At 35.0% G+C, this 12258-nt stretch overlaps 1 protein-coding gene across 1 annotated transcript in view; it reads left to right on the top strand.

Moving 5' to 3' along the window:
* Positions 1-416: 416 nt before the first annotated feature.
* Positions 417-12258, top strand: part of LOC132749449 (fibropellin-1-like) — a gene marked incomplete at its 5' end in the record, with an annotated part of 32951 nt that continues 21109 nt past the window's right edge. Inside the window, 3 exon segments of the mRNA XM_060739194.1 lie at positions 417-530; positions 5648-5761; positions 8618-8731. Of these exon segments, the coding sequence (XP_060595177.1) occupies positions 417-530; positions 5648-5761; positions 8618-8731 (342 nt within the window).

Genomic DNA, 12258 nt, shown 5'->3' with positions numbered 1-12258 from the left:
AGGCAAGGCGAATCCTCCGAAAAGGCTTAATATCTAGTTCTTATAGTCAAAACTAAAGCCTTCAGTGGGTTTTCAGAATCATGCTGTAACTTCAATCTATATAAAATAAATATTCAAGTAGAGAGCTAAAATGCTAATGTAAAATACAAATTTAGTAAAAAAACTAGTGACACTTATAAACAAAGTCAAAAATTGGTATGAACAGAATCAACACACCCCTCCAAATGGGCCTCCATGTCACCATATGGATCACAAGTGAAATATCTGGAAAATCATGGAATAGGGTTATTATACATGTAAACAAATATTTGTTTAATTTATAATCCAAAGGTATCGTCTCGTACCCCACTTCTAATGTTTGTTTGAAAACGTTTTTTTTTCCAAAGAAATACTCATTTATTAGTTATATTAAACAGATATTGACGACTGCAATCCTAATCCATGTCAGAACGGGGCAGCATGTACAGACGGCGTTGACTCCTATACGTGCACGTGTGTCGCCGGATATACAGGAACTAATTGTGAGACAGGTAATACAAGTTTTTAGATAAGTTTTTAATATCTAGTTCTTATAGTAAAAACTAAAGCCTTCAGGTGGGTTTTGAGAAGCATGCTGTAATTTCAATCTGTATACAAGAACCGGTTGAACCGGGTGATGCTCTCCGAGAAGGTTCTGGACACAGGAAAGTATAAAAAAAATGAACAAAGGGCAAAAACTCCAAAATAAGGCAAAGCGGAGTTAAAAATGAACAAAGGGCAAAAACTCCACAATAAGGCAAAGCGGAGTTATGTTTTTTTGCACTGCACTTCTATTCAATGAGATCTATCAATCTATAAAGTTTCCTGATGATATCAGAGTTATGTCCCGGGTAAAATTCAAAGTGTAAAAATGAACAAAGGGCAATAACTCCAAAATTAGACCAGGCTTTGTTTAGGTTCTTTAAGCACTGCAGTTCTATCCAATTATATCTAGCTACCTACAAAGTTTCATGTTGATATCTCTAATAGTTTTAAAGTTATGTCCCGGACAAAAGTCAAAAAGTAAAAATAAACAAAGGGCAATAACTTCAAAATAAGGCAAGGCAGAGTAATGATTCTCAAGCAATACACTTCCACCCAATGAGACCTATCTATGTACAAAGTTTCATGTTGATATCTCTTATAATTTAAGAGCAATGTCCCGGACAAAGTTCAAAGTGTCAAAATGAACAAAAGGCAATAACTCCAAAAGTAGGCAAGGCAGAGTTACGGTTCTTGTGCACTGCGCACCTACTCAATGAGATCTATCTGCCTACAAAATTTCATGTTGATACCACTTGTAGTTTTAGAGTTATGTCCAGGACAATGTTCAAAGTGTAAAATAAACAAAAGGGGATAATTCAAAAAAATTAGGCAAGGCAGAGTTACGGTTCTTGTGCACTGCACACCTACTCAATGAGATCTATCTACCTACTAAGTTTCATGTTGATACCTCTTATACTTTTAAGAGTTATGTTCCAGACAAAGTTCAAAGTGTAAAAATAAACAAATGGGAATAATTCAAAAATTAAGCAAGGCAGAGTTACGGTTCTTGTGCACTGCACACCTATTCAATGAGATCTATCTACCTACAAAGTTTCATGTTGATATCTCTTGTTGTTTCAAAGTTATGTCCCGGACAAGAAAAGGGGACGGACGGACGGACGGGAATACGGAAGGACGGACGGACAAGGCGGCGACTATATGCTCCCCCTAAATTGTTTGGGGAGCATAAAAAATAAATATTTAAGTAAAAAGCTAAAATGCTAATGTAAAATAAAAATTTAGTAAACAATAGCTGTCACCCAAGGGCGAATCCTCCGAAAAGGCTTAATATCTAGTTCTTATAGTCAAAACTAAAGCCTTCAGTGGGTTTTCAGAATCATGCTGTAACTTCAATCTATATAAAATAAATAATAAAGTAAGACTTCCCTACAAAGTTTCATGTTGAATCTCTAAATTTTTAAATTTATGCCCCCGGAAAAAGTCAAAAAGTAAAAATAAACAAGGAAATTAATTTTAAAAAAAGGAAAGGGCAGAAATATGAACAGAATCAACACACCCCTCCAAATGGGCCTCCATGTCACCATATGGATCATCAGTGAAATATCTGGAAAAATCATGGAATAGGGTTATTATACATGTAAACAAATATTTGTTTAATTAATAATCCAAAGGTATCATCTTGTACCCCACTTCTAATGTTTTGTTTGAAAACGTTTTTTTCCAAAGAAATACTCATTCATTAGTTATATTAAACAGATATTGACAACTGCAATCCTAATCCATGTCAGAACGGGGCAACATGTACAGATGGCGTTGACTCCTATACGTGCAAGTGTTTTGCTGGATATACAGGAACTTATTGTGAGACAGGTAATTACAAGTTTTTAGATAAGTTTTTAATATCTAGTTCTTATAGTAAAAACTAAAGCCTTCAGGTGGGTTTTGAGAAGCATGCTGTAATTTCAATCTGTATACAAGAACGGTTGAACCGGGTGATGCTCTCCGAGAAGGTTCTAGACACAGGAAAGTATTAAAAAAAATGAACAAAGGGCAAAAACTCCAAAATAAGGCAAAGTGGAGTTAAAAATGAACAAAGGGCAAAAACTCCACAATAAGGCAAAGCGGAGTTATGTTTTTTTGCACTGCACTTCTATTCAATGAGATCTATCAATCTATAAAGTTTCCTGATGATATCAGAGTTATGTCCCGGGTAAAATTCAAAGTGTAAAAATGAACAAAGGGCAATAACTCCAAAATTAACCAGGCTTTGTTTAGGTTCTTTAAGCACTGCAGTTCTATCCAATTATATCTAGCTACCTACAAAGTTTCATGTTTGATATCTCTAATAGTTTTAAAAGTTATGTCCCGGACAAAAAAAGTCAAAAAGTAAAAATAAACAAAGGGCAATAACTTCAAAAAAGGCAAGGCAGAGTAATGATTCTCAAGCAATACACTCCCACCCAATGAGACCTATCTATGTACAAAGTTTCATGTTGATATCTCTTATAATTTTAGAGCAATTGTCCCGGACAAAGTTCAAAGTGTCAAAATGAAACAAAGGCAATAACTCCAAAAGTAGGCAAGGCAGAGTTACGGTTCTTGTGCACTGCGCACCTACTCAATGAGATCTATCTGCCTACAAAATTTCATGTTGATACCACTTGTAGTTTTAGAGTTATGTCCAGGACAATGTTCAAAGTGTAAAATAAACAAAAGGGGATATTTCAAAAAAAATTAGGCAAGGCAGAGTTACGGTTCTTGTGCACTGCACACCTACTCAATGAGATCTATCTACCTACTAAGTTTTTCATGTTGATACCTCTTATACTTTATGAGTTATGTCCCAGACAAAGTTCAAAGTTGTAAAAATAAACAAATGGGAATAATTCAAAAATTAAACAAAGGCAGAGTTACGGTTCTGTGCACTGCACACCTATTCAATGAGATCTATCTACCTACAAAGTTTTTTCATGTTTGATATCTCTTGTTGTTTCAAAGTTATGTCCCGGACAAGAAAAGGGGCGACGGACGGACGGAAATACGGAAGGGACGGACGGACAAGGCGGCGACTATATGCTTCCCCCGAAATTTTTCGGGGAGCATAAAAAAATAAATATTTAAGTAAAAAGCTAAAATGCTAATGTAAAATAAAAATTTAGTAAACAATAGCTGTCACCCAAGGGCGAATCCTCCGAAAAAGGTTTTTCTTAAGCATTGCAGGGTATTATGAAAAGAAAAGAGAATGGAAAGTAACTAATTTTGCTGAATATTTTCTTTGTATTATTTACCTGTTAAATCTCTAATTGTGATAGCAATGAACCTTTTAAAATATAAGTGTGACCTTTGACCTTTTGAAGAAGGGACGTGGTTTTCCTGGAAGCGACAAAATGCTGTTATAAGATAGACATTTGTGATAAATTATTTCGAAATCCCTCAATGCAAATTGACAAGGTTACAGTCTGGACATGGATTGTTTGGTGTAAGTGGGGGTACACAGACAAACGGACATGAGCATTAGCCGCCACACATTGTCTTTGATGTGGTAGACATTTATTGGGAGATTATTTTAAAAAAGATCCTTCCATTCATTGACAAAGTGACAGTCCGGACATGAATGTGTATCTTCAAAACTCTTCTCGAGAGAATGGGGTTACCTTCAAAAAACTATAAGTTTGTGACCTTTGACCTTGGAGTAGGGACAGGTCTTTGTCGCGACATGTTGTCTTGTTGGGTGACATTTTTTTTGCCTAGTTATTTTTAAAATCCTTCGATTCATGAAAAGTTACAGCCCGGACACAAATGTGTGTACCTATTAACTTCTAATTGTGATAAAGTGAACTTCAAAAAAGGTAGCGTGACCTTGATCTTTGAGGTAGGGACTTTAGGACTTGATTATTGGACAAACACATCGGTCTTGATGTTGTAGACATTTATGCCAAGTTAAAAATCCTTTCCATGCATGACAAATTACAGCCTGACACGTTGTATGTTACTATTAATCCCAAATGGTCATCATGTGTGAAACTTCAAAATGTTTTAGTGACCTTGACCTTTAAGGTAGAGATGTAATTCTTGGACCCGACACATCGTCATGATCTTGTAGACATTTATGCCTACTTATTTTAAAATCATTCAATGCATGACAAAGTTACAGTCCGGACACAAATGTGTGTACCTATTTACTCTAATAACGATAATGTGAAACTTCAAAAAGATAGTGTAACCTTGACCTCTGAGGTAGGGACGTGGTTCTTGGATGCGACACATCGCCTTGATGTTGTAGACGTTTGTGCTAAGTTATTTCAAAATATCTCAATGTATGACAAAGTTTAAGTCTGGACACGAATGAAGTGGGGACGGACAGACGGACAGTGCCATTATATTATGCCTCCCTTCGGGGGCATAACAGCTTGGTTAAAATCAAATACTCGTATAAGATTTGTCATTTATATCTGGAACAATAGATCGAATTAACCCGCACTGCAACTTTCCTTACCTAAGAACCATTTATTAAATTAAGTTCCTCATGATTGCTATACTTATATTGTGTGCATTTATTTTTTTGAAGGTCAAAGGTCATGGTCACAATTAGATTATGAAATTTTTCTTCATAACAATGCATATTGCTGCTCGTGTCCGGCCCCCAACAATTAGACATTCTTATATGGATTTTAAAAATACATTCATGGGTGTTTCTTTTTAAATATTCGCGCATAGTGTAGCGTTTATTTAGGTTTATTTCTTCACACATGTAACATTTTTATAATAGTACCATGCCTTCATTATAAATCAAAGGTAATGGTTCCTTTGCTAGGCACAGCGTCTGTTTTCATTGACAAAGTTCTTTCCATAGATTGTTGGCATATGTCTTTTTGCTTTCAAAAGTGTATAAATGTATCAATTATGTTTGTTGAGTATTGTATAAGTGTTAAGTATTGTCTTAGCGTTATCTTCATCTATATGACGTGGAGTCATATTAACACTTTGGTGATTCAATGACAATTTTAGAACTGTAAACATGGGTGGTCAGGAAAAAGTAAACAATGTTTACCCCACTTCTTATGTTTGTCTGAAAATGTTTTTTTCCCCAAAGAAATACTCATTAATTAGTTATATTAAACAGATATTGACGACTGCAATCCTAATCCATGTCAGAACGGGGCAGCATGTACAGACGGCGTTGACTCCTATACGTGCACGTGTGTCGCCGGATATACAGGAACTAATTGTGAGACAGGTAATACAAGTTGTTAGATAAGTTTTAGATATATAGTTCTTATAGTCAAAACTAAAGCCTTCAGGTGGGTTTTGAGAATCATGCTGTAACTTCAATCTATATAAAATAAATATTTAAGTAAAAAGCTAAAATGCTAATGTAAAATACAAATTTAGTAAAAAACAAGTTACATGTTTTAACACTTATAAACAAAGTCAACAAGAGCTGTCACAGGAGACAGCGAAGCTCGACTAATAAAATACTGGACGCAGTAAGGAGGACAAAACTATGAAAGAAAAATCAATTATGTATAATTATGTATTAAGTTATAGTAAAAAAATAACATTTGTTAACATTAATTCCAAGGTCAAGGGGAATAATTCTAGAAATAGTCATGCTAGAGTTATGGACCTTGTCACACAACAGTTGTGTAATGATAAGAAATATATATTTGAAGTTTGAAGTAGATACCTTAAAAAGTAAAGAAGTTATTATATTTCTTAAAGAAAATCCTAAGTTCAAAGAGAGATAAATCTGTAAATATTGCTTCAAGAGTTATGAACATTGTCACATAAAATGTAATTGATGATAAGGAATAAGTATTTGAAGTTTGAAGTAGATACCTTTAAAAATAAAAATGTAATAATAAAAAATAACATTTTTCTAGTAAAAAAATCTAAGTTAATGGGGAGATAATTATTGCAATATTGGTGCTAGAGTTATGAACCTTGTCACATAAGATGTGGATGATGATAACGTAAATATATTTGAAGTATGAAGTTGATCCCTTTAGAAATAAATAAGTAACAGTAACAAGAGCTGTCGGTAGGACAGCAACGCTCGACTATTCTTAGTGCTTGATAGTAAAAAAAATGCTTGATACAGTTACCTCCTCCTGTTTACAGGTTAGGGTCATGATGGGGAACAAGTGTGCAAAGTTTCAAAGCCATATGTCAATGGACTTTGAAAATATTTGAACGATTACAAAAACTTTAACGTAAATTCTAAGTCGAAAAAGGGGCATAATTCTGTCAAAATGCTTGATACAGTTACCTCCTCCTGTTTACAGGTTGGGGTCATGATGGTGAACAAGTGTGCAAAGTTTCAAAGCCATATGTCAATGGACTTTGAAAATATTTGAACTATTACAAAAACTTTAACGTAAATTCTAAGTCGAAAAAGGGGCATTATTCTGTCAAAATTCTTGAAAGAGTTACCTCCTCTTGTCTACAGGTTGGGGACATGATGGTGAACAAGTGTGCAAAGTTTCAAAGCCATATGTCAATGGACTTTGAAAATATTTGAACTATTACAAAAACTTTAACGTAAATTCTAAGTCGAAAAAGGGGCATAATTCTGTCAAAATGCTTGATAGAGTTACCTCCTCTTGTCTACAGGTTGGGGTCATGATGGTGAACAAGTGTGCAAAGTTTCAAAGCCATATGTCAATGGACTTTGAAAAAATATTTGAACTATTACAAAAACTTTAACGTAAATTCTAAGTCGAAAAAGGGCATAATTCTGTCAAAATGCTTGATAGAGTTACCTCCTCCTGTTTACAGGTTGGGGTCATGATGGTGAACAAGTGTGCAAAGTTTCAAAGCCATATGTCAATGGACTTTGAAAATATTAGAACTATTACAAAAACTTTAACGTAAATTCTAAGTCGAAAAAGGGGCATAATTCTGTCAAAATGCTTGATAGAGTTACCTCCTCTTGTCTACAGGTTGGGGTCATGATGGTGAACAAGTGTGCAAAGTTTCAAAGCCATATGTCTATGGACTATGAAAATATTTGAACTATTACAAAAACTTTAACGTAAATTCTAAGTCGAAAAAGGGGCATAATTCTGTCAAAATGCTTGATAGAGTTACCTCCTCTTGTCTACAGGTTTGGGTCATGATGGTGAACAAGTGTGCAAAGTTTCAAAGCCATATGTCAATGGACTTTGAAAATATTTGAACTATTACAAAAACTTTAACATAAGTGGTTACGCCGACGCCGACGCTCGGGTGACTGCAATAGCTCTACTTATTCTTATCGAATAGTCGAGCTAAAAAATAATATTTTTTATGGAAAATTCTAAGTTCAAAGGGAGATAAATCTGAAAATATTGGTGCTAGAGTCATGAACCTTGTCACATAAGATGGGGATGATGATAACGTAAATATATTTGAAGTATGAGGTTGATCCTTTAAGAAATTAAGAAGAAACAGTAAGAAATAGTATTTTTTGAAGAAAATTCTAAGTTCAAGGGGAGATAAATCTGAAAATATTGGTGCTAGACTTATGAATCTGTCACATAAGATGAGGATGATGATAAGGTACATATATTTGAAGTATGAGGTTGATCCCTTAAGAAATAAAGAAGTAACAGTAAAAAATTGTATTTTTTAAGGAAAATTCTAAGTTCAAGGGGAGATAAATCTGAAAATATTGGTGCTAGAGTTATGAACCTTGTCACATAAGATGTGGTTGATGATAAGGAACATATATTTGAAGTTTGAAGTTGATACCTTAAGAAATGACAAAGTTATAGTGAAAAATATTTTACTGCACAAAACTTTAATCTAAAATCTGGATGCGGACGCGGACGCCGACGCCGGGGCGAGTAGGACAGCTCTCCATATACTTCGTATAGTCGAGCTAAAAATTGGTATGAACAGAATCAACACACCCCTCCAAATGGGCCTCCATGTCACCATATGGATCACAAGTGAAATATCTGGAAAATCATGGAATAGGGTTATTATACATGTAAACAAATATTTGTTTAATTTATAATCCGAAGGTATCGTCTCGTACCCCACTTCTAATGTTTGTTTGAAAACGTTTTTTTTCCCAAAGAAATACTCATTTATTAGTTATATTAAACAGATATTGACGACTGCAATCCTAATCCATGTCAGAACGGGGCAACATGTACAGACGGCGTTGACTCCTATACGTGCACGTGTGTCGCCGGATATACAGGAACTAATTGTGAGACAGGTAATGCAAGTTGTTAGATAAGTTTTAATTTAAAAGTTCTTACAGTCAAAACTAAAGCCTTCAGAGGGTTTGTAGAATCATCCTGTAACTTCAAACTATATAAAATAAATATTTAAGTAGAAAGCTAAATTTCTAATGTAAAATAAAAATTTAGTAAACAAGAGCTGTCACCCAAGTGGCGAATCCTCCGAAAAGGTTTCTGCAGGTATTACGAAAAGAAAAGAGAATGAAAATAACTAATTGTTGAATATTGTTCTTTGTATTATTGTACCTGTAATCTCTAATTGTGATAGCATGAACCTTCAAAATAAATATAAGTGTGACCTTGACCTTTGAAGAAGGGACGTGGTTCCTGGACGCGACAAAATGTTGTTATGAGATAGACATTTGTGCAAAATTATTTCAAAATCTCTCAATGCACGACAAAGTTACAGTCTGGACACACGGACAAACGGACATGAGCCTTAGCCGCGACACATTGTCTTGATGTGGTAGACATTTGTGCCAAGTTATTTTAAAATCCTTCCATGCATAACAAAGTTACAGTCCGGACATGAATGTGTATCTTCAAACATTTCTCGAGAGAATGAGTACCTTCAAACTATAAGTGTGACCTTGACCTTGAAGGTAGGGCCATGGGTCTCTGTCAAGACATGACGTCTTGATGTGGTTGACATTTATGCCTAGTTATTTTAAAATCCTTCGATGCATGACAAAGTTACAGCCGGGACACAAATGTGTGTACCGTATTAATTCTATTTGTGATGTGAAACTTCAAAATGTTAGTGTGACCTTGACCTTTGAGGTAGACACGTACTTCTTGGACGCGACACATTGTCTTGATGTGGTAGACATTAATGCCTAGTTATTACAAAATCATTCAATGCATGACAAAGTTATAGTCCGGACACGAATGTGTGCACCTATTTACTCTAATTGCGATAATGTGAAACTTTAAAATGAAAGTGTGACCTTGAACTCTGAGGTAGGGACGTGGTTCTTAGACGCGACACATCGCCATGATGTGGTAGACATTTGTGCTAAGTTATTTCAAAATCCCTCAATGTATGACAAAGTTAAAGTCCGGACACGAATGAAGTGGGGACGGACAGAGGGACGGTGCAATTATATTATGCATCCCTTCGGGGGCATAAAAAGCTTGGGTAAAATTGAATACTTGTATAAGATTTGTCCTTTAATTATATCTGGAACAATAGATTGGATTAACCCACACTGCGACTTTCCTTACCTAAGTACCATTTATTTAATAGTCCCTCATGAATTTGCTATACTTATATTTTGTGCATATATTTTTGCATGTTTTGCACATAATGTTTGTTCTTGCATGTTAACTGAACGTATATTTTCGCATGTTGTGCACCAAATTTTTGAATAACAGGTATTGATGACTGTATGAGCAGCCTGTGCCAAAATGGAGCAACATGCAATGACGGTGTAAATTCCTACACTTGCACGTGTAGTCCCGGATATACAGGAACTTATTGTGACACTGGTACATGTAGTTACTTAAATGTGGAACATTCACATGTCTTTTAATATTTCTTGACCTATATTAAATAAATAAATGAAAGACTTCATTTTAAATTATGATTTAAAGAAAAAGATGTTACTTATGCTGGATACTAGTAATCAATCAAAAGTCAGAAAATATAAAGAGATGTCACTTTATAAAATTACCTAATGAGAAATTTTATTAATTGATATTTTAACAAGGGTGCCATAGTCACAAAATACGCCCGTTTACGAAAGCTTTAGATGGAGATGGGGGCATTATGGATCTAAAAAATTCTGATATAAGATTTTATTCTAGGGAAATACATTTCATTACAATTCTTTATCTTTGAATGAGCTGAACTGATATTTACTTGAAAATTAAAATATAATAAAATTTCTATGAGAAAGTATTTACATTTGATAAGGTAATTACTGTATGATCTTTATGAACAAATACCAAGTCTACAGAACACCATAGTTATCACAGTTAAGATTCTTGACCAATGAATGAAACATGTGTAAATAAATGTTACATTCTTTAGACATACTCAAGCCCAAGAAAGAGGATTATTTTATGCCCTTTGATTAAATTCTATTTTTAGAATTGAAAGTGAAAGTAGATCAAGGGGAGTAATTGTGTAAGTCATTTATGAACAAAGTAATAACTTTGTTGTCTCCCTTTGATTAAATTCTATTTACAAAATCTGGATATTTCATCATCTTTAGTGACCTTGAACTTGTATATATTGACCTAAATTATATGTATCACAGCCATAGTCTTGATAATGACCATTTGTGTTACAATCCCTCAATAAATGATGACTTAATGGTCCATATACACATCTTCATATTTTTATCTGAACTTTGACCTATATGTGTGACCTTGACCTTGGCCGCAAGGACCTGAATCTTGCACGCGACACTCCGCCTTACAATGGTGAACATTTGTGCCAAGTAATATTGAAATCCCTCTATACATGTGGAAGTTTTGCTCCGGACAAGCATTTTTCAATGAGCTCTAAGTGTGACCTTGACCTTTGACCTAGAGACCTGGTTCATGTGCGCGACACTGCTCCTCATAGTGGTGAACATTTCTATGAAGTTTCATTAAAATCCCTCCATACATGTAGGAGATATGCTCCGGACAAAATTGGACGTCGCCCGCCCGCCGCCCGCCAGGGGCGTTCCCATAAAACGTCCGTTTTTCAAACGGGCGTATAAAAATGGGTCAAAGACAGAAAAGGCCGGGTTGCATTTGTACACCAAATATCATGAGGCTGTGATGTTACGAAAAAAAATTTCCATTGACCCATTAATGTCGAAAATTTAATTCAGTAGGTAAACAGGTAGTGGATTAGCTACACACCTAAAATCGAATCCCACAGTATGGGACCATGTGTCAATGCTGTATGCCAAATATCAAGAGGCTGTGATTAGTAGTTTCTGAGAAAAATGTTACGAAAATTTCCTACCATTGACCATTAATGTGAACAGGAAGTGGATGAGCTGCAGACTTGAAATTGAATCCCACAGTATGGGACCATGTTTAAATGCTGCGTGCCAAATATCAAGAGGCTGTGATAAGTAGTTGCTGAGAAAACTGTTACGAAAATTTCCTACCACTGACCATTAATGTCGAAAAATCTAACTAATTTAACTAAGTGGATAAACAGGAAGTGGATGAGCGACAGACCTGAAATCAAATCTCACAGTATGGGACCATGTGTCAATGCTGTATGCCAAATATCAAGAGGCTGTGATAAGTAGTTGCTGAGAAAACTGTTACAAAATGTCCTACCATTGATGTTGAAAAATTTAACTTATTTAACTAAGTGGATAAACAGGAAGTGGATAAGCGACAGACCTGAAATCCATTCCCACGGTATAGGACCATGTGTCAATGTTGTATGCCAAATATCAAGAGGCTGTGATAAGTAGTTGCTGAGAAAACTGTTACGAAAATTTCCTACCATTGACCATTAATGTCATAAAATCGAACTAATTTAACTAAG

The sequence above is a fragment of the Ruditapes philippinarum genome, unplaced genomic scaffold (assembly GCF_026571515.1).
Source record: "Ruditapes philippinarum isolate M1 unplaced genomic scaffold, ASM2657151v2 ctg9349_1_1_1_1, whole genome shotgun sequence".
Lineage (NCBI taxonomy): Eukaryota > Metazoa > Mollusca > Bivalvia > Venerida > Veneridae > Ruditapes > Ruditapes philippinarum.
The sequence above is the reverse complement of the archived record's forward strand: the minus strand, read 5'-3'. Positions and strand labels throughout refer to the sequence as shown.